Here is a 22706-nt window from a genome sequence, read left to right as displayed (position 1 = left end):
ATTCATTGATAAATATTTATCAAACAGTTGCTATATTCTTTTAAAAATTTTTTAAAGTTTATTTTGAGAGACAGAGAGAGTAGAGGCAGGGCAGAGAGAGGGAGAGAGAGAATCCCAGGCAGGTTCCATGCTGTCAACATGGAGCCCAATGAGGTGCTTGAACTCACGAACCATGAGGTCATGACCTGAGCTGAAACCAAGAATTGGACGCTTAACCAACTGAGCCACTCAGGCATCCCAACACTTGCTGTCTTCTAAGTAATGTTCTAGATGCTAAATACACAGGGTTTAACATGGCATTGTTTCTGCTGTCACAGAATTTACAACCCGGTTTGGGGAGGCTATGTGTCACATGAAAAGGCTACTGCATCCAGACAGATTTAGATTCAAATCTTGACTCTACCATTCACAGTGGGACTATGGACAAGTGACTTCTACTCTCTGTGCCTCGATTACCTCATGCATAAGAATGGACATAACAACAATACCTGGCTTATCAATGAACTGTGAGGATCAAATAATAAAATGCATATGAAAGATTTAACATGATGCATGAAACACAGTAATCACTTCATAAACAATCTAATTATTTTTTATTATTGTATGTGTATTATTAAATTATTAGTTAATAACAATCATTGTTACATTTATTATTTACATTTGTGTTCTTCTTGTGCTAGAGAACAGAATTTTGCTGAAGATAATCTGCCCTAAAGTTGATTGTAGCCTTATCTGCAAAGCCACTGAAGGAAGTTATGTTGATGTGTTCGTAGTCTTGCAGTCAAAAAGCACTCATTACTTCATCAATATAAAAAGCTTCTGCACAGTGAAGGAAACAATCAGAAAAACTCAAAGGAATAGGAGAAGATATTTGCAAATGACATTTCAGATCAAGATTTAGTATCCAAAATCTATAAAGAACTTATCAAACTCAACACCCAAAAATCAAATAATCAAGTGAAGAAATGGGCAGAAGACATGAATAGACACTTTTCCAAAGACATCCAGATAGCTAACAGACACATGAAAACATGCACAGCATCACTCATCATCAGGAAATACAAATCAAAACCACAATGAGATACCATTTCACACCTATCAGAATGGCTAAATTAACAACACAGGCAACAGATGTTGGCAAGGATGCTGAGAAAGTGGAACACTTTTGCTCTGTTGATAGGAATGCAAACTGGTGCAGCCACTTTGGAAAACAGTATGGAGGTTCCTCAAAAAAATTAAAAATAGAACTACCCTATGACCCAGCAATTACACTACTAGGTATTTATCCAAAGGATACAAAAATGCTGATTCAAAGGGGTACATGCACCCAAATGTTTATAGCAGTACTATCAACAATAGCCAAATTATGGAAAGAGCCCAAATGTTCATCGACTGATGAATGGATAAAGAAGATGCGGTGTGTATATATTTTATTAATATTTTATTATATATAATATATAATATATATTTATATATATTTATTATATATAAATATATTTTATTATTATTTTATTAATATTTTATTATTATATTATTATTATATGTATATATATATAATGGAATATTACTTGGCAATCAAAAAGAAAGAATGAAATCTTGTCGTTTGCAACAACATGGATAGAACTACAGTGTATTATGCCAGAGAAAGACAAATATCATACAATTTCACTCGTATGGAATTTAAGAAATTTAATTCCACTCATGGAATTTAAGAAACAAAACAGATGAACATAGGTAAAGGGAAGGAAAAAATAATATAAAACAGGGAGGGAGACAAACCATAAGAGAGTCTTAAATACAGAGAACAAACTGAGTGTTGCTGGAGGGGTGTTGGGTGGGGGGATGAACTAAATGGGTGATGGGCATTAAGGCGGGCACTTGGGATGAGCACTGGGTGTTTAGTGATGAATCACTAAGTTCTATTTCTGAAATCATTATTATACTATATGTTAATTAACGTGGGTTTAAATTTTTTTTAAAAGCACTCATTGCTCTCTTTTCCTCAACACTTTTCACAGAGGCACAAGACAGTTTGAGTGTGAGAGGCTGTGAAGGTCTCAGGAGCTCCAGGACTTTTCTCCCCTCAAATCAGCCATATTCTTCCCTGGAGAGATTACCTTGATCTGAGAGGTAAGAATTCACTTTGCCAAATGCAGAGAAAACACCATTCACTTTTGGAAGGAATTTGTGCCACTAAAAATTCCAAAACCCAGGGCATTTTAGTCACTTGATCTGCTCTGAAAGATTTTTCTTTTTCTCCCTGATGCTTCACTGACCAAATTTCAAAGAAGAAAAATAAGAAAACAAGAAACAAATTATTCCTACATCCACACATAAGAACATTAGCTGTGTAGGGCAGACAGAATATCACATGTGGTATCATTTTGAAAAGGCCTGGATCTCATCAAGTACAAGTACAGGAGGACATTTGGCCATGTCTGAGACTGCTTATTAGTCAAGTACTCTTCATTTGGTAAACGCCAATGTCACAACAGACATTACTGCTTGTTCTTATTCAGGAAAGGAAAATAACCACATAAACAACACAGGAATTTGATAAAACACCAAAAGAACTGAATTCAAACATGAGTAGGCTCATCTTCTACCTCACCCAAATATCACTCAAATGCATTTAATTATGTACTTGATGATACACTTATTAAAACTTTTCTTTGCTATCATTTAATTCCAAGATAGCAGCTAACCATAAATTAAAATTTGTCTGGATCCTCTTACTGAAGAAAATAAAAACCCCCCATCATATATACATATACATGTATGTATATATGTATTTAAATCAAACTGGACTTTGAAAAGTAATTATCTCATCCACCTCTGCCTCCACCTCCTCAGTTCCTCTCCTCAGATCTAAATCTAAGAGTCTGAAACAGTAGGAAGACATATACAATAGGACTGTAGATTAGGTTGTTAGTGGTTCACTGATGCCATTGAGCATCCAGGCTATTTTTATCTCTTGTATCTATCAGCTTTGCCCTAATAATGGTTTCAAGCCCAAACGAGATTGTACATTCCCCTCATGGCTACAAAATGACCTAAGGAATTTCAAGCATCAAATCTGCACACAGTGACATCCAAAAGTAAATAAGAGTTTTTTCTTTCTACTGTCTCCTTTTAGGATAAAGGAAACAGCGCAGAAACTTCCCCTCCCCCAGTAGTTATACCTTCAAGTATCATTGGTCAGAATTTAATCACATGCTTACTTCTAAACCAATCATTAACAAAGGGATCAGGGCCACTATGATTGGCTTAGGCCAATCAGGATCTGATCCAGAGTCCTACAGGACAAGGATACTGTATCTCCACAGTAAGAAGGGGAAGTGAGGAATGGCAGCTGGAAAAAATATTGCTACATTCTTCTGAACTTAGCTTTATTTGTTAGGCTGTATCACTTGGAGATCATAGCAGCAAAATCAGTTAATTTTAAATTGAGGAGAAAGAGAGAAAAAGCCATCGGCCTACGCAGTCAAACAGAAATGATATGTCACTTGGTCAGTAACTATTCTACGATATTGAATATTAATGAGCCTCCTCAAATACCCATAGAAAAAGAGATTCAAAAACTGAAATTAAAAATAATTAAAAATTAAGATGGTTTCAGACTTCATGAAGTTATGCCAAAATTGAAAATAACCTCTGAGGTGACTAACAGGCCCTTTAATGACAAAGGGGCTATCCTCTCTCACCCTCATACGCATCATCCCTCATTGCAAACGAAATGTCCTGTGAAAATCTCTATCTTTACCCAGTTCTGCTTGGCCACAGGCATGGGAACCCCTAATTTGAAGATACCATCTTACCTACTTCTAATCCAAAGTGAGCAGTGTAACCTTCAGCTCAATTCCACCTGCCAGTGAATTTTTTTTTAAGTGAAAGTATTTTTTTAATGTTATTTATTTATTTTTAGAGAGAGAGCAAGAGAGAATGAGCAGGGGAGGACAGAGAGAGAGAGAATCCAAAACAGGCTTCATGCTGTTAGTACAGAGCCCAACATGGGGCTTGAACTCACAAACCGTAAGATCATGACCTGAACTGAAATCAAGAGTCAGCTTCTCAACTGACTGAGCCACCTAGGTGCCCCCTGCTAGTGAATTTTTTTTTTGCTTCCTTGGGATCCAATAAGTCCTGGACCCCTTATCACATTTGTTCCTACCAATTTGCTCTCTCTAGCCTAGGTGATTCCATAGTCTATGTGAATGAATTTAGTCATCATAACTGAGAAACTCATTTGCCATATGTGGAGCATGTTTTTCTCTTTTTCCTCTAAACTTTTATTCAGGTGCAAACCTCACAGATTTTTCTCCTTCGTGATTACCTGACCTTTTTCGACTTTGACTCCTTCACCCTAGATATAACTCATTCCTCTTCAGCCTTTTAGCTTTCAGAGCAAAATAATCTTTCTTAGTAATTGTGATGCTAGCATCCCCCCTTTCAAATGGATGTATTTTCTTGTATTATGTATATAGATAATGTAGTGTCTCTATAGTCCTAGTCTAGTCTCTGCTCTTACGGAGCTTAAATTTCAACAGGAAGAGACAGGTGAACAATAGACCTAATAAATGAATAAATTATCTATCTATCTATCTATCTATCTATATATATATATACATACACACATATGTATATATACATATATGTGTATATATGTGTGTGTGTATATATATATATATATATATATATATATATATGTTAGAAGTCACAGTAAAATAAATAGAGCAGAGAAGAGCAATTGAGAAGGATGGAGAGGGGATGAAGATTACAATATGAAACATGATGACCATATAAGTCTCATGAAGATGATATTTTTAAAAATTGAGATACAATTCACATATCATAAAATTCACTAGTTTATAATATACAAATTCAGTAATCTTTAGTATATTCACAAGGTTGTACAACCATCACCACTATCGAATTCCAGAGTATTTAATCACTCTAGAAAGAAATGCTATTCTCATTATTAGTCACTCCCTCCCCACCCACCCCCATCCATAAATCTATCTTGTCTCTATGAATTTGCCCATTCTGAACATTTCATGTAAATGGAATCATATAATATGTAGCCTTTGCGTCTGGCTTCCTTCACTTAGCATAATGTTTTCAAGGGTAATCCATGTTGAGGCATGATTCAGTATTTCATTATTTTTTTGCAGTTGAATAAATACTCCATTGTATGGACATATCATATTTTGTTCACTCATTAGTTGATGGTTATTTGGATTGTTTCTAGTTTTTAGCTATTATGAAATGCTGCTAGGAGCATTCATGTACAAGTCTGTGTATGGACTTATGTTTTTATTTCTTTTGGCTATACACCAGGAGTGAAATTATTGAGTCATAGGGTAACTGTACATTCACTTTTTGAGGAGCCGTTTTTCTAAGAGGCTATTTAATTTTACATCGCCATTAGCATTATATCAGGTTTTCAATTTCTCCACGCCCTCACCAATCCTTATTACTATCTGCCTTTTTTATGATAGCCAAGAAGATGACATTGGAGCTAAGATTTGAAGGCAATGTGGAAGTGAGCCATGTGAATATTCTCAGTCTCAGAGAAGAGACTGACAGGCAAGGGGACCAGCCAGGGCAGAGCCCTTGAGGTGAGAGTGTGGCCGATGTGCTCCAGCGATAGCCAGATGGACAGTGAAACTGCAGTGGTATGATCAAGGGGGCAAGTAGAACAGGGTGATGTGAGAGCCAAGAGAGGGCCAAGTACAGGTCGTTGAAGGTCATTGTAAAGATTTTGGTTTTACTCTAAAAGAAATGGGAGGCCATTGAAGGATTTTGAAGCAGAGGGGTGATTTGATTTGACGTACATTAAAACAGTATCACTCTGACTGCTGAGCAAGGGCGGAATTAGGAAGAATCAGAGAGACAATTGGAAGATTTTTGCAATAATGGTGATTGATACTCAAGGCAGTTGGTATCAGGGAGGTAGTGGGAGTGCTTCAATTCTGCATGTGTTTTAAGGTAGAACCAAAAGATTTCCTATTAGACCTCAAGTGGAACGTGAGAAAGAAAGGAGTCAAAACTTGTGGTTCAGTTACTTTCATTTCAAGAAATAGTACCTCAGGAAGTATATTCAAATTCATTTCTTCCCTATTAGGTCAGACCCAAAGTTCTTAATTCGGTAATCTCACATATTTAAAAATATTGTCCACAGTAATAATAAAAACAACACCCTACAACCTGTTAAGCATCAAGTTCTTTAATTCAACTACCTCATGAGGCAGGTATTATTTTCCACTATTTTTACATGTGTAAACAGAGATGTGATTAATAACCAACAGCTTAGGACCAACCGGAAACAGCCAAATATGCACCCCTAACCATTATGTAGGATGCCCTGCTTCTAGTTAGCCCAGCTACATCTTCCTCATGCCAATAGCCACATACCTGAAGCCTTCCTCTTTTTTTCACTGTAAAGCTTTCCCACTCCTCTGTCTTTCTTGAGTCTCTGTTAAGACACAAGTGAAGGTGGCTGACTTCCTTGCAAGTTTGAAATAACCAGCCTTTGCTTATTCTCATTTAATTGGTCTTCATTTATTTTTATTGGGGTCTTAGGTCAGGTTCCCTGGGAAATGGACTTTGAGATCCTGACCTGAGGGTAGGTTTATTGAGGAGCACTTTCTAGATGATCCCCTCTGAAGGGGATGATGGGAACAGCACGGGGCAAAAGAGAGAAGCTGAACTACGACACAATAGTTGCACTACAGCTTTAATGGATCTCATGGGGAACTCTGAGTCGGGATGGCGCTTCAGAAATGTACCCTGGCCTGGATAAGTTGTTGGATGTAGCCTACCCTTGGGAAAGGAGAGGAGCCTTAGGTGAAGGAGATCCCTTTGACCAAAGACAAGTCCAAAGGGAGATCCTAGCTGTGAACTCTCAGCAGCCAATACACTGAGCAGCTGGGGAACAAGTGCTTGGATCCCCTTCAGAGCAGGGGGAGGGTGGAGATTAGGTGACCCTACCAAACACACGGCTGGCAGCAGATCATGACTCTAATGTAACTTCGAATCCAAATTTAAAGCTTCCTTCACTACAGCGTAGCTGCCTTCACTAAAAAATAAACGACGTATGGAGATTCTGTGACCATTTATTTTCTGTCCTCCTACTCCAAAACCAAGATCATATTTGTAAAGTGATTCTGATGTTTTTGGTAAGTGATTGTGAGCATAGTGGTTGACTCAACTGAATGTGGCATCTAAAAGATCTGAAATAAAACCCAACCACACAAAAAGCAGTTAACTGAATTGCCACATATAGCCATTTATATCATCTTAATACTATGGTACTTTACTAAATGTTTTTCTCTCTCAGTGGAGTAGAACATTGTGACACCCAGCTGTCCAGCTTGAGATGTTGATAAATTGAAAATAAATTGCTATGAAAATAGTATCATTCCCACCTTAAGGCTATTCTTCCCCTAGTGAAAATTATTCCACCTTAGTCTAAATATTAATAAAGTATATCTTAGAAGTCAGTACAATATGAATTTATTCCTTAAAAGAATCTAGTTCCCTACATTATTTTCATCACTAGTGTTACATGGTCATTGCAGCACTTTTGGCTTTACTTGAGCTAGTTAAACTCAATGCTTCTTTTTTTGGTTTTACACACAAATCAGCAGATACCGTATCCAGCAATGGGAATTTTCCTGAAGATTATCAAAAAACATACACCCAGTTCTGTCTACCAATTGGTCTGAGTAGTCCCTTTATTTGAAAATAAATCTGTGACTTCTAAAAAAAAATCTGTCAGCATATTCTCTCACTATCACAAGACCTTTTGAATATATTACTCATTGTTCCCAGAGCTTTTGGATTTTTTTTTCCCTTTACTGTTTGTCCTGGAAATTTCCTCATCCATACCCTTGCCTTCTCCCTCCCCTAAAAAGGAGTCCCCTCTTGATTAACATTGTATGGGGTCTTAGCCAAATTGGAATCCCAGGTAGCTTTTGCTCATAGCATAGTATGGTGGTTCTTAAACTTTGAGTCCTAAGACTTGTTAGGGGAATCTATTAAAATGGAAGATATTAGAGATTCATCCTAGATCTAAAGATTTAGAATTTCTGGAGGTGACGCTCAGACAACTGTATAACTGAATGTTTCTTTATGGAATTCCGTTCAGTATCACGGCCTGAAAAACACTCAGAAGTACATTTCACATTTCTAGACACTGATACGGTTTTCTGGTTGTAGAATATCAGGATGAAATTGGCATTTGGAGTCTATTCTTTTCTAACATTGTGCATATATATAATAGTCTATAGAAGAGGAAATAACAGGCTGGCTTTCACTAGCAGTAATCCACTTGTATAATAAGGGCTATCAGAATAGAAACATTATAAATGTAAAGAATGGAGGCTGTTTGAGAAAAATTGCTGTAGAAGAATTGGAAGGACCTGGTGATTTCTAGAATGTTAAAGCAAAAAGATAGCAAAGGAGTTGAAGGTATCATTGGGAAAATGGCTATGATGGAAATTATTGAACAAATATTAAATGTAGCACTTGATGAGGTGATAGGGAGACCACAAAGAGAAAAACACATAACTTAGATTATTTCAGTAGGTATTTCTTGAGTATCTATTATGTGCACAGCATTGTCCTAAAGGCTACCAAGGCATGGTTCCCAAATTTGGCTTTGTATTATATTCAGCTGGGGAGATTTAAAAAAATAAAGTGCCTGGACTTCACATTAGCTCTACTGAATGTAAATATCTGGAGGTGGGATTGAAAATCTTCAATGTGTAAGGCTCCCCAAGTGATTCTGATGCATTCAGTTAATGGACCAGTTATTTGGGAATCACTGTTCCAGAGACCACAAAAATGAGTGAGGCTGTGCTTTTTGAAAGGACTATATAAACTGGTTTGTTGAGTAATATACTCTAGCAAGTTTCCTTACTCTGCCTTATACTCATGGCTTCTAAGTTTTACTCAGGTGTTTCTTTTCTCTGAAATGCCTTTTCCTCATCTCTGGCATGAAAATATTATCCATCCTTCAAGATCCGTTCAAGTGTGAGAATTGGGACCATATTCCCTATCACCACCCTTCCAACCCCACATCCATTGCACAACCCAGTGCAATGTTGTTGAACCCATCCTTACAATGTCTACTTCACCCCTCATCTCCTTTCCATCCTCATCTCCCCATCCTTCACTCACCTGAACTACTGAAGGGCCTTTTAACTCATCCCTCACATCCCTTCTGATCTCCTAAAGCCAATGTATTCTTTATGGTTCTATTAAACAGTTCAATTATAACTGTTTTTCATATTGCAGATAAAGTTTACAATTTCCCCATTACCTACACAATTAGGGATAAAAACGCTCCAGTCAAGCATTCAAAACTTCTGTATCAACTAAAATTTCTTTTATCATAAGCAACAGAACCAACTCTGACAAACTTCAGCGGAAAAGGTATAGACTAGTTCAAATAGTTAAAATAGAAGTTTCAAATCATTTGTCTTTTTTGTATGATTCTTCCCAAAATTCTCATTCTCATTCTTATTTTATTTATTTTATTTTATTTTATTTTTTAAGTAGGCTTCACACCCAGTGTGGAGCCCAATTCAGGACTTGAATTCATGACCCTGAGATCAAGACCAGAGCTGAGATCGAGAGTCAGACACTTAAACAACTGAGCCATCCAGGCACCCCACAAAATTCTCATTCTTAGAGAATGTCTGATTCAATATATTCCCAACTGTTGTTAATAGAAAGAAAGGGGACACTGACTGGAAGACCACTATAATTATGCTCACTGGGTAAAGATAGTTCTTTCAAAGCAAAATTAGGGTCCTGTTACTAAAAGGAAAAATGAATGTTAGGAGCAAAACCAAGAAATATCCACTACTACCAAAATATGGCCCCAATCCAATTGAAGTAAAACTGATATTGATGAAGAAGAATTCTGTGTTTTCCTTTTTGAGGAATCAAAGGTCAAAATGGGGCAAATACCGAGGAAGCTAATACTGGATAGTCTCAGGTTCCCAGGGTTGGAGAGGCTAGGGGTTTGAAGTAAATGTTTAAACAACCTCTGGAATGATTCAAGAAGTAATTGTGAGTCATAAGGGTAAAGATAAACTGTTTTCATTTTTTCTGTCTGTGAGCAACCAATTTCCTTTTAACTATAATGTCCTTTGCTGAACATCCAATAGCATTTTTTGAAAAATATGTCAACCACCATAATACAAGAACAGCCAGAATTTTATTAAGGAGAAAGTCAGTAGGGTAACAGTAACTTCTATATCTTTAGGAGGGTAACAAGTCTTCCGCTTGCAAGTTCAAGAAAGGCCTGATGATCTCCCGTAGTTCCCACATTCTGTGGTGCCCAAGCATTGTGGGGAGCAGGCTTTCAAAGATAAACGTAGCATCAAAAAATAGTATGTAACATGAAAGTCCAGTGAAGGTGAGGACATAAAACATGATGAAAATCCTCAGTGCACGTTTCCTACAAGAAAAGAAGACATCTGTGTTAAGAACATTGTGCAGAAAACCACACTGATGTGATTCCTGGTTCCTCCACCCAGGTAGTTCTATTAACTGCAAGGAAATAACTGAACTTCTCTTGACCCCGGTTAACATCCGCAAAAGAAGGGGCTTAGAATAAATAAGCACGTAAGTCCATCCTAGGACTAGAGCTGGAATTCTGAGGTTCTATAGCCACGAAACAATGAAACCCTGGATATTATGAGGTTCTCTCCTTCGAAATGGACTTCTCACACACTAGCAGATTATTGAGGTAAAGACCTCACTTGTGAGGTAAATGATGCCGATTTGGAGGGAAATAAAAGAACAGGCAGTTAGATTTTCCTGGTGATATAAAATACCAGTGATGAAACTAGTGACAGCTCTATCACTAGTTTTGTCCTGGCACCTGACTTACCCTTTTGAAAGCAATAGAAGCTTTCTCAAGCCTTTAAGGACTCCTCCTTCTAGGCTGTACCTACGATGTATTTTGTTTGCCTTTAAATCCTTGCGTTATTATTTTTTAATTATACATGCAATACTTGATTAAGGCAGAAGATCTGGCAGATCCAGAAAACACAAAGAAAGAAAGAAACGTCCCAGATAATACAGTTACCTGTAGATAATTACCATCAACAATAAATTTCAGAAGAGAAAATCTAAAGCGCAGTTAAAGGCAGCTATGGATCTAGTTTGTGATCTAACTCAGAGGATTCTGTAAACCTGAGCCAAAGTGCTTGGAATTATTGCCACTGGCTGCCTCTTGGTAGTTACACAAATGATTGCTTCTATTTCGTACATTTATTAAAGAGCCAATGCTTTTATAATATACTCTAGTCAGAAGAGGCTGCTAAGATGAAGCAAAGATGCCCTTCCCTCAAGAAGCGCTAAGTATAGATTTGTTCTTTCTTATGAAAAGAAAAACAACTCACTACAAAAACATAGCTAGTAAATGAACACCATTCTTCCTAAATTCCAAAACCAATAAACCTTTGGAAGTACCAAACTGGTACATTTTCAAAGGAACACATTTTAACATTATTTTTTTTAATGTTTATTTTTGAGAGAGAGAGAGAGAGAGAGAGAGAAAGAGCACGCGAGCAAGTGGGGGAGGAGCAGAGGGAGAGGGGGACAGTTTCCCAAGCAGGCTCTGCACTGACAGCAGAGAGCCTGAGGCGGGGCTAGAACTCACAAATCGTGAGATCATGACCTGAGCTGAAGTTGGAGGCTGAACCAATTGAGCCTCCCAGGCACCCCTAACATTATTTTTTTTTTAAGAGAAAAACTTTTTCTGAATCACAGATAATTTGGAAAACAGAGAAATGAAGAAGTTATAATCTCATCACCCTAATATAAACAGCTAAGTTTTTTTTAGAGAGAGAGCACGAGTGGTAGAGGGGGAGAAAGAGAATCTTAAGCAGGCTCCATGCACAGCATGGAGCTCAATGCGGGGCTCAATCTCACGACCCTGAAGTCATGACCTGAGTCAAAATCAAGAGCTGGATGTTCAACTGACTGAGCCATGTAGGTGCCCCTATAATCAGCTAAGTTTTTTTCTGTTTTTTTCTTTTCTTTTCTTTTCTTTTTCTGTCTTTCTTTCTTTTTCTTTCTTAGTTTTTGTTTGTTTTGTTTTTTATTTGTTTTTCTTCTGGTTTAGAGTGTGTTCTTCCAGTTTTTTCTTTCCTTAAGTGAACACTCCAGGTGGGGTTAGGTTCAGATTTATTTCTTGACACTACTGAATGGTTTGATTTTTATTTGCAAGTCAATATAACAAAATATTTTTCAGATTTTCTATCAGTAAACAACTAAAAGAACATGTGTAATGTTTGTTTTTTAAAAGTTCAGACATTTTTCTGAACTAATCATAGCTACTAATTCAAAATCATTTTTTTTTCGTATCATCGGTACGGAACCAAATATTAGTGTCATTAAATATTTTATTCACTTTGAATTTATGTTCTTTAAAGAATAAAAACATTCCTTTGACTTTTTAATACTGTTTATTTATTCATTTATATATATTTTTCAAGACTTGCCATGCATAAAACCTTTATTCTTTTAAAAAATGCTCGTATTGTTAGTGGAAGGTCTATAAGAGAACTGAGGATACCAGGAAGAGGTCCCCCCGAGCCTAAAAATAGCAAAATTGATACATAAACCTCAAAAATATGATGTATAAATATGCTTCAATGGAACCAGTATGTTTCCAGTTCATAGACAAGAAATTGGTCAAAGTCTTAAGCAATCTTAACTAGAATGTAATGACGTGATGAAAGATGGGCAACTCAACTGAACTGTAATCTGCCCATTTAATGCAAGCAAGTGATGATAAAAAGACATTTACTTATTTGTTTGTTTTTTTGAGATATAATTTGCATGCCATAAAATTTACCCTTGAAAGTGTATACTTCAGTGGCTTTTAGTTTATTCACAGGGTTGTACAACCATCACCACTATCTAATTCCAGGAAATTTTCATCACCCCAAAAAGAATGTACCCATGAACAGCCACTCCCTATTTTCCACTCCTTTAAAGCCTGGCAACTATTCATTTACTTCCTGCCTACATGGATTTTCCTATGTTGAACATTTCGCAGGAATGAAATCATATAATATGTGGCCTTTTGTGTCTGACTTCTTTCATTTAGCATAATGTTTTCAAGGGTCATCAATGTTGTAGCATGTATTAGTCCTTTGTTTCTTTTTTGTGTATGAACAATACTCCATCGTATGGATATGCCACATTTTGTTTACCTACTCATCAGTTAATGGATATTTGTATTGTTTCTACTTTTTAGCTATTATGAATAATGCTGCTGTGAACATTCACGTACAAGTTTTTGTGTGGACATACAGTTCTTCTGGGTGCATACCTAGGAGTGGGTCAGATGATAGCTCTATATTTAATATTTTCAGAAACAGCCGAATTGTTTTCCAAAGTGACTGCACCATTTTGCAATCCCATTAGTAATGTCTGAGGGTTCTAATTTCTCCACATCCTCTCCAATGCTGTTCTTTTGATTATAGTTATCTTAGAGATATAAAGTGGTATCACGTGATTTTGATTTGCGTTTCTCTAATAACCGATGGTGTTGAATATCTTTTCTTGTGCTTTTTGGCCATTTGTGTACCTTATTTGAAGAAATGTCTGTTCAAGTCCTTTGCTCATTTAAAATATTGGGTTGTTCCCTCTTGCACTGTTGGTGGGAATGCAAATTGGTGCAGCCGCTCTGGAAAGCAGTGTGGAGGTTCCTCAGAAAATTAAAAATAGACCTACCCTATCACCCAGCAATAGCACTGCTAGGAATTTACCCAAGGGATACAGGAGTACTGATGCACAGGGGCACTTGTACCCCAATGTTCATAGCATCACTCTCAACAATAGCCAAATTATGGAAAGAGCCTAAATGTCCATCAACTGATGAATGGATAAAGAAATTGTGGTTTATATACACAATGGAATACTACGTGGCAATGAGAAAAAATGAAATATGGCCTTTTGTAGCAACGTGGATGGAACTGGAGAGTGTGATGCTAAGTGAAACAAGCCATACAGAGAAAGACAGATACCATATGGTTTCACTCTTATGTGGATCCTGAGAAACTTAACGGGAACCCATGGGGGAGGGGAAGGAAAAAAAAAAAAAAAGAGGTTAGAGTGGGAGAGAGCCAAAGCATAAGAGACTGTTAAAAACTGAGAACAAACTGAGGGTTGATGGGGGGTGGGAGGGAGGGGAGGGTGGGTGATGGGTATTGAGGAGGGCACCTTTTGGGATGAGCACTGGGTGTTGTATGGAAACCAATTTGACAATAAATTTCATAAAAAAAAATAAATAAATAATAAAATAAAATAAAATAAAATAAAATAAAAAAATAAAAAAATTTTGGGGGTATAGCTGACAAAAAAATAAAAATAAAAATAAAAATAAAATAAAATAAAATATTGGGTTGTTTCTCTTTTTGTTGTTGAGTTATAAGAGTTCTTTATATATTCTGGATACTAAATCCTTAATTTCCAAGGTTCTGAACAAGTTGATTCTATTTTTTTTCAAGCTGTCTCATTGATTTTATGGAGGAGGAAATTTTCTGGGGTCTTTACTCCACTATTTTCATTGACATCACTCCTCACTTACTTAGTAATTTAATATCTGTTAAGCCTGGTGAAGATGTTTTATATTCCATGTCTCAAAATGACTAAAATCTCTAACTTCAGCTCATGAATTACTAGGAGGAGACAGATTTAAAATAATGTAATTGCATGGGACACCTGGGTGGCACAGTCGGTTGAGCGTCTGACTCTTGATTTGGCTCAGGTCATGATCTCAAAGTTCGCGAGATTGAGCCCTGCATCGGGCTCTGCACTAACAGCATGGAGCCTGTTTGGGATTCTCTCTTCCCCTCTCTCTCTGCCCCTCTCCCACTTATGCTCTCTCACTCTCTCTCAAAATAAATAAATAAGCATTTAAAAATAATAAAGTAAGTAAAAAAAATAAAAATGATAAAGTAATGTAATTGCAATGATATACTGTGGGTTCTGTGTCAGGATTATGTGCAAGGTATAGTGTATGTGCAAGACAGGTTGCTGAACATCTACTTGGATTGGTAGTTGGGGATAAAGAATCAGACAAGTTTTCTTACAGGAGGGTACTGCTCCAGGTATATATGATGTGTGGCATCTTCAGAAAGGGATCCAAAGAGTCAGATTTGCTAGTATGTATATCTTTAATACCATACAAGGGAGAAGCCTCTTGTGTGATGAACAAAGGTTTTCAAGTCTGCCTGGCAGGTATGTTCCTTTGGTGGGGGAGGCTGCATCATACCTTGCAGACAACGTCCTAAGATGTATGTATACATATTTACCTAAAGCAATAATAAAGAAATATATACTTGTTTTTTTAGATCTAATGCAATAGATCTATATCTAAAAATGATACAAAAAACTCCAATAAACACTACAACTCCAGTAAACAAATAGACAAGTAGAACAAGAATAGATAATTTATAAATGAAGATAAAACGAATTTTTAGTCAACCCTTGCAACAACTCACCATACTATGGTTCATACATTTGGGGGCCTTTGTCCAGCCCCAAAGGCCCCTTTCTCTGACTTACCACATTGTAATGCCAGAAGGAGCATTCTCCCCTAAAGGGGGGGATGGAGCCTGAGGATGCAGAGGTTCTCTTTCTTCCACTCCCATTTCTTCAGGACTCTGAGAGTCTGTTTTCCCTTCTTGCTTTTGGTACATCCCCAGCTTTGTATTCAGCAGAGTCATGTCTTTGTAAAAGTTCTGGAAAAAAATAGCAATCAACTCTCATTTAAAACAATGATCTTAGAGGTCTGCTAGTCTCATTGTAGATGCAGCATGCTTTTCCTCCAGAATACCTCAGAAACCCACACTGCCAATCCCATATGAGTCACGTGAGGAAATCGTTGGCAGGTGCACACCCACCTAATGGAAAGAGACTTACACATTCACAAAATAAGGTAGCAGCACCACAGTACAAAATTAAACGAAACCCACATGCTAATCTTTAACTACTGGATTATTCATGTAGGAAGATAATTATCCTTGTATTGAATTCATCTGTTCAATTTGTTCATCTATGCAAAACATATTAAGTGACTCCTACTAGGCACCATTCTAAGATTCTGTGGTTAACAAAATAGATAAGGAATATGCATTCTATTACATGTGCATTTTTAAACCAAATGGATAACGAATTGCATGCATGTTTATAGGGGCTGGGAGACGAGCAATAAACAACAAAACATAATATCTAATATATATATATATATACACACACACACACATACATTAGATTAGACATTATAGACTCTGATACATGCTAAAGAGAAAATAAATAAGGTGATGAGACAGAGTAGCCGAGGTTTGTTGGTGGGACATCTACTCTAGAGGTGGGACGATTAGGCATCTCTGAACAAGTGACATTGACTCAGTCATTCATTGCTTCTTTTCGCATTCCTGTTTATCTCAAGATCTTGTGGGAGAGGTTCAGATATGGAAGCATTTTTCTGGCTAGGGGAGTTTAGGGGAGGTCTGGAGGAGGAGATGACATTTGAGCTGAGCCTTGAAAAATGCATAATTTATCGACCTGGAGGATAAGCTCCAAATGGAGGAGATGTAGAAGCAGCACAGGGCTGTGAGGTCTGGGGAGTACACCAGACCTGTGAGGTGTCCCATTGACCCAAAGAAGAAGCCCAGAAAAGGGAGGAAAAAGTGATCAGGAAAGAGAAAGAGTATGTGGCACAATCTCAACTTCTAGAGAAAGAATCATCCCTATAGTTAGATTTTATCATTATTTGAACTTGCATAACTGTGAAATCTTACCTTTATTCTTGCAATGAGTTTCTCCTTTAATGCATGAGCTTCATTACAAGCATCTTCCTGAAAAGACATGCACAATTCTGGGTGAAATGGAAATTAGATTTTTCTGGTTTATACCATAAAACGTCACTCATTTTGACACCACTTAGTCGTAAAGCGGCTTCTTTGAAACTGCTTTTACTCAATAAAATCCTTCCTCTTACAGCAAATTCATAGTATAATCATGATAAATTGCAGGAGGAATAACCAAAAGATTAGCATAGTTATTTTTAATATTTTAGAAGTATAAATTTATACAATAGCAGCTTATTATAAATCTTTTTCTCTATTCATTATTCTTTCTTTGTGCCTTAAAATACTTCCAAGGCACTAATTAGAGAAACGTAGTATGTTTCAGAGAAAAAAAAGAAAATTGAATTTCCTTTAAATATCTTAAAATTTATAATATACAAGTACATGTTCTCACTATATTAATTTACATATTTTGACTTTGCAGTTTAGCAAAAGAGCTGTCCACAAAAAATGTCTGATTCTTCTTTTCATCCTGTCTCCTACAGGTCGTTAGAGACAACATATGGTTTTGGTTGGTTCCTATCAGTAAGTTCAAGAGACAGGCTGAAAGCAAACCTTCTAAGATATGAATCCCAATCATACATATGTCGGGAGTAAATAACTCTTTAACGGGTTTTTAATTAATCATTCTATAATAGACTTGCAGGAGATTTTGAAAGGCAGAGCTATAGTAGGAAGAACAGTGTTCTGGGATTCAAGGAAGATGGGTGCTAGAGGTGCCATTTCCAGAAATTTTGCTTAAGTACTTGCACAAGCAAGCAAAGATACAGATTTTCTGAGGCAAAGTTTATAATAGCAAACATTTATTATAAAGCCCCAAATATCCAATAAAATAAATTTTATAAATCCCAAAATCAAATTGCACATTATATAGACAGTGAAAAGGTAAAAATGACATCTAGTGGCATAGAAAGTTGCTGAAGAAAAATGGTAAGTGAAAAACAGCCAAGTTGCAAAACTATATATAATATAATCTGATTACAATTGCAACAACATGTAGATACATGTATACAAAAATTTGGAAGAACATAAATATGCTAAAATGTTCACTGTGTTTATCTTTGAGAGAGTAGGATTATTTTTCATTTTTAAAAAATGTTTACTTTTGGGAGAGAGAGAGAGAGAGCAGAGGAGGGGCAGAGAGAGAAAGAGGGAGATACAGAGTCTGAAACGGGCTCCAGGCTCTGAGCTGTCAGCACAGAGCCCGATGTGGGGCTCACGAGCTGTGAGATCATGAGCTGAGCCGAAGTCGGACACTTAACTGACTGAGCCACCTAGGCTCCCCTATTTTTCATTTTTTATATGAAATAGTTCTAAATTTTAATTATTAAAATAAGCATGCCCTACTTTTGTTAGAAAAAAATACATATACTTTTTTTTTTTTTTTTAAATGGGAGAGCAAGAACAAGACTGGTCTTTTCATCTGGGAATGTGGGCAAATCACGTCATGTTTTTGAGTTATGCTGTTCTCTTCTGAACATGAGAGTAAAGGCTACAAGACAGTTCCATGCTAGGTCTAAAATGCTGAGTCTATCTTTCATCGAAATTTGGATTCCATTCACCAAAATTCTCTAAATCTGAGATTGTCTTTGAAGAACTGTTTTTCTTCCTTAATTGTAATGCCATTTTATCATTACCTGGACACATTTGTTATCCATTTCTTCTAATTGCTTCTTAATTTCCATGATCTTCTCCTTTAAAACAAAAGGGCATAAATCAAAAGTTGTAATGAATGATGTGTGGAACTGAAACAAAATGAAGACGATTTTTGGAAGAAAGCTCATTCATGGTCAAAAATTTTGAGACTTTAGAGCAACTGTTTTTTCAGTACTTTTCTGAGTTCTGATCTCCAAAATCAACATTAAGTCAAATCAACACGATTGAGTTGGCCACATCCTACGTAAGTGGCCCTTGGGCTAGGCATTGTGTTGATTAGATACATGGAATGAGTATTTACCTTCAAACAGCTTCTCGAGAATGTATAGTCTATACCCTTTTTTTTTTTTTTACCAAGCTCATTCATCACCAACCCCTGAATTGTATGACTTAATTATTTAGAAAGGAGCTGTGATATTACAATCACGTTTTACTTGGTATCCTGGTTTATTTATATAATGAATATCTTTTGCACAGTACTTATCTGAGATAATTGTATCAAAGAGAAAAGATAGGAGTCAATCTCCGAATGAAAATTTAGATGTTGACCTGGAGATTTCAGAAAACTTCGTGGATTTAGGGGTTAAATATCAGGCAACACCCAAAGGCTACCCCAAAGTCCTTTCTTCACTGTAAAGGTCTTTAAATATGTTTCTGCTGTGTGTGTGTGTGTGTGTGTGTGTGTGTGTGAGTTTTAAGTGTGTTTTAAGTGATTTTACCAATCTTTCCCTCCTGCCTTCATGCCTTTCTGAGCCATTCCATTTCTTCATGAGACATAAATGAGCCAATACGTGTGATATTATTTTAACTTTATTAACGCATTTCTCCTTTAATTTGTCCACACTTTGCTTGACTGCTTTTTCTATATTTCTAACAATCTTCACTTTCTCTTCACCAGAGTAAACCTATAGCCATTCCTACTGATTTTGCTTCTGTGGTAATTATATTTAAAGTTTCTTATTCATTACACAGCCTTTCCCATCACTGTTTAGACTTATTGAGGACAGACTTTGTGCCCATTTTTATTTTTATTTTTATTTATTTTTAATTTTTTTAATGTTTATTCATTTTTGAGACAATGTGAGAGACAGAGTGCAAGAGGCGGAGGGGCAGACAGAAGGAGACACAGAATCTGAAGCGGGCTCCAGGCTCTGAGCTGTCAGCACAGAGCCTGAGGCGGGGCTCGAACCCACGAACTGCAAGATCATGACCTGAGCCGAAGTTGGACACTTAACCGACTGAGCCACTCAGGCACCCCCATTTTTATTTTTATTTTTATTCATTTATTTTAAACAGTTATTTTTTTATGTTTATTTATTTATTTTTGAGAGAAAGAAAGTGCAAGTGGGGAAGAGGCAGAGAGAGAGGGAGAGAATCCCAAGCAGGCTCCACACCATCAGCACAGAACTTGATGCTCAAGTTGGGGCTCAAACCCATGAACTGTGAGATCATGACCCAAGCCCAAGTCTGTCACTTAATGACTGAGCCCTTCAGGCACCCCCCTGGCATCCATTTTTTTTTTAATTATTTTTTTAACGTTTATTTATTTTTGAGACAGAGAGAGACAGAGCATGAACAGGGGAGGGTCAGAGAGAGGGAGACACAGAATCTGAAACAGGCTCCAGGCTCTGAGCTGTCAGCACAGAGCCTGACGCGGGGCTTGAACTCACTGACCGTGAGATCATGACCTGAGCCGAAGTCGGACGCTCAACCGACTGAGCCACCCAGGCACCCCCTGGCATCCATTTTTAAAAGCCACGTGCATTGGGGTGTAATTTACATGCAGCAAAACTCACTTTTTAAAAGTGTACAGGGATGCCTGGGTTAATCGGTCAGTTAAGTGACCTACCGACTCTCAGTTTTGGCTTAGGTCATGATCTCACCATTCGTGGGTTCGAGCCCCACATGAGACTCTATGTTAACAGCATGGGGACTGCTTGGATTTTCTCTCTCTCTCCCTTTCTCTCTGCTCCCACTCTGCTTGTGCTCTCTCTCTCTCTCTCTCAAAATAAATAAATACACTTTAAAATAAAAAAAAAAAAGTGTATAGTTCATGGGGGCACCTGAGTCGCTCAGTCAGTTAAGCATATGACTCTTGATTTCCACTCAGGTCATGATCTCATGGTTTGTGAGATCAAGCCCTGCATCAGGCTCCACACTATTAGTGTGGAGCCTGCTTGGGATTCTCCCTCCCTCACTCTCTGCACCTCCTCCACTCATGCTTACTGTCTCTTGCGTTCTCTCTCTGTCTCTCTCAAAATAAATAAATAAAATAAAAAATGAAAAATACATATGTAAAATAAAATGAAAATAAAAGTCTACAGTTCTATGAATTTTGACATAATCATCAGCACAAGATACAGAATATTTCCATCACACCTCAGATTTCCTTGTGCCCCTTTATCAATTCCCTTCTCCCTTTCCCCACACAACCTCAGCAACCACAAGTCTCTTTTCTGTTCCTATGGTTTTGCCTTTTTCAGAATGTGATGCAGGTGGAATCATGAACTATGTAGTCCTCTGGATCTGGCTTCTTTCACTCAGCAGAATGCACTTGAGATTCATTCATGTTGTTGAATGACTAAGAAATCCAGCCCTTTTTATTGCTGAGTAGTAGTCTATCATAGCACATGTGCCACAGTTTATCCACATACCAGTTGGTGGTTAGTGGAGTGATTATAGTTTTTAAGTCGTGCCTGTTTTTTTTTTTTTTTTTAAGTGCATACAAAGCTGTGCATCTCCTGTATAGAAAATCTCCCTATCTATTTGTCATGCCTTCCCTTTTCATAATTATTCCAAGCCTCTGTTGGTTTGCTTTCAAATCTCCCTTTCATTTATTTTTGTTCTCTTCTATCTTTCTCATCATTCTTTTAATATCTACCCCACCCTATCCCTACCTCCTGCTGAAATTCACATCCCTGTAACACAGCTGACTTTGGAGCAAATTTACCAAAGCAGAATATTTCTTGGCCCTTGTCCCCTTCCCTTTTTTCATAGTTTGCGATTTCCAAAGCCCAAGGATAGTGGAAAAAAAAACCTTAACTTTTCAACTAGCTCAAAATGAGATCGCTACTTCAAAGTAGTGGACTAAATCATGGTTGAAAGTAGTTTTTTCCCCTGGCATTAATCTATGCTATCTATAGATGGCTTTTAATATGTGAGGGGTCTAAATAAACATTACCTTCCTACAATAAGAGAAATATTTCATCTTTTTTTTCTCCAAAATCCACTTAATGTAAGCTTTTTGGCTTAAGCTAAAGCAGAGGCTGGCGATTTCAATAAAAGGAAGTAGCTAGACACAGATTTTTTTCCTTTCTTAGAGAATGTTTTTCAAAGGCACGAAGTTTAGAAATACTATCGGCCAGGGCTCTGAGGTCTAATTCTTATCCAAAGTTGGTTACTACCTTTCTGACATTCTATGACTCTTTAAAAAAAAGGGGAAATTAAACCTTTCTCAGAAAAGAGTCTCTAAGAAATGCAAGGCAGGAAAACAATAGAAAAGCTGGAGATCATGAAAACCAACACAAGAACTCTTCATGAAAGCATCAGAGATGAACACGAATATATCTCTTTCATTTTAAGGATGCAGTTACTCACAAATACTTAATTCCTGGGTGTCTTCTCTAAACTGTTAGGTGCTGGGATGCAAAGATTAAGGAAGAGAAGTCTTCCCTTAAGGCACTCATCATGTCTTCACATGGCATCCAGATATAAGCCTATCTAACTGAATTTCCAGATAGTATTAAAAAGTCTAGCCTTTTTGGGGGCACCTGGGTAGCTCAGTCAGTTGAGCGTCCAACTTCAGCTCAGGTCATGATCTCGAGTCTGTGGGTTCAAGCCCTGCGTTCAGCTCTGTGCTGACGGCTCAGAGCCTAGAGCCTACTTTGGATTCTGTGTGTCCTTCTGTCTCTCTCTCTGCCCTTTCCCTGCTCGTGTTCTGTCTCTCAAAAAAATAAAATAACTTAAAAAATAAGTCTAGCCTTTTTGTGTCTTCAGAGGATAAAACTGGCAGTACCCACATGAACTGACCACCAGAGAGCATTGCTCCTTGTGACAAAAGACAGGTTTTAATTCTTCTTACGACCTGTTAAACAATAGGAGGGGTGGGAAGAGGTGACAGAGTCCCCAGAGCCTCCCAGATCG

The 22706-nt window shown here is 37.3% G+C and overlaps 1 protein-coding gene across 1 annotated transcript in view; it reads right to left on the bottom strand.

Moving 5' to 3' along the window:
* Positions 1-10261: 10261 nt before the first annotated feature.
* Positions 10262-22706, bottom strand: part of SMCO2 (single-pass membrane protein with coiled-coil domains 2) — a 30308-nt gene continuing 17863 nt past the window's right edge. The window contains exons 6-9 of the mRNA XM_030322424.1: positions 18545-18601; positions 16839-16895; positions 15601-15776; positions 10262-10471 (exon numbers count right to left, since the gene is read on the bottom strand). Of these exons, the coding sequence (XP_030178284.1) occupies positions 10273-10471; positions 15601-15776; positions 16839-16895; positions 18545-18601 (489 nt within the window). The 3' untranslated portion in view covers positions 10262-10272. The remainder of the gene's footprint in view (positions 10472-15600; positions 15777-16838; positions 16896-18544; positions 18602-22706) is intronic.

The sequence above is a fragment of the Lynx canadensis genome, chromosome B4 (assembly GCF_007474595.2).
Source record: "Lynx canadensis isolate LIC74 chromosome B4, mLynCan4.pri.v2, whole genome shotgun sequence".
NCBI classification, from domain to species: Eukaryota; Metazoa; Chordata; class Mammalia; order Carnivora; family Felidae; genus Lynx; species Lynx canadensis.
The sequence above is the reverse complement of the archived record's forward strand: the minus strand, read 5'-3'. Positions and strand labels throughout refer to the sequence as shown.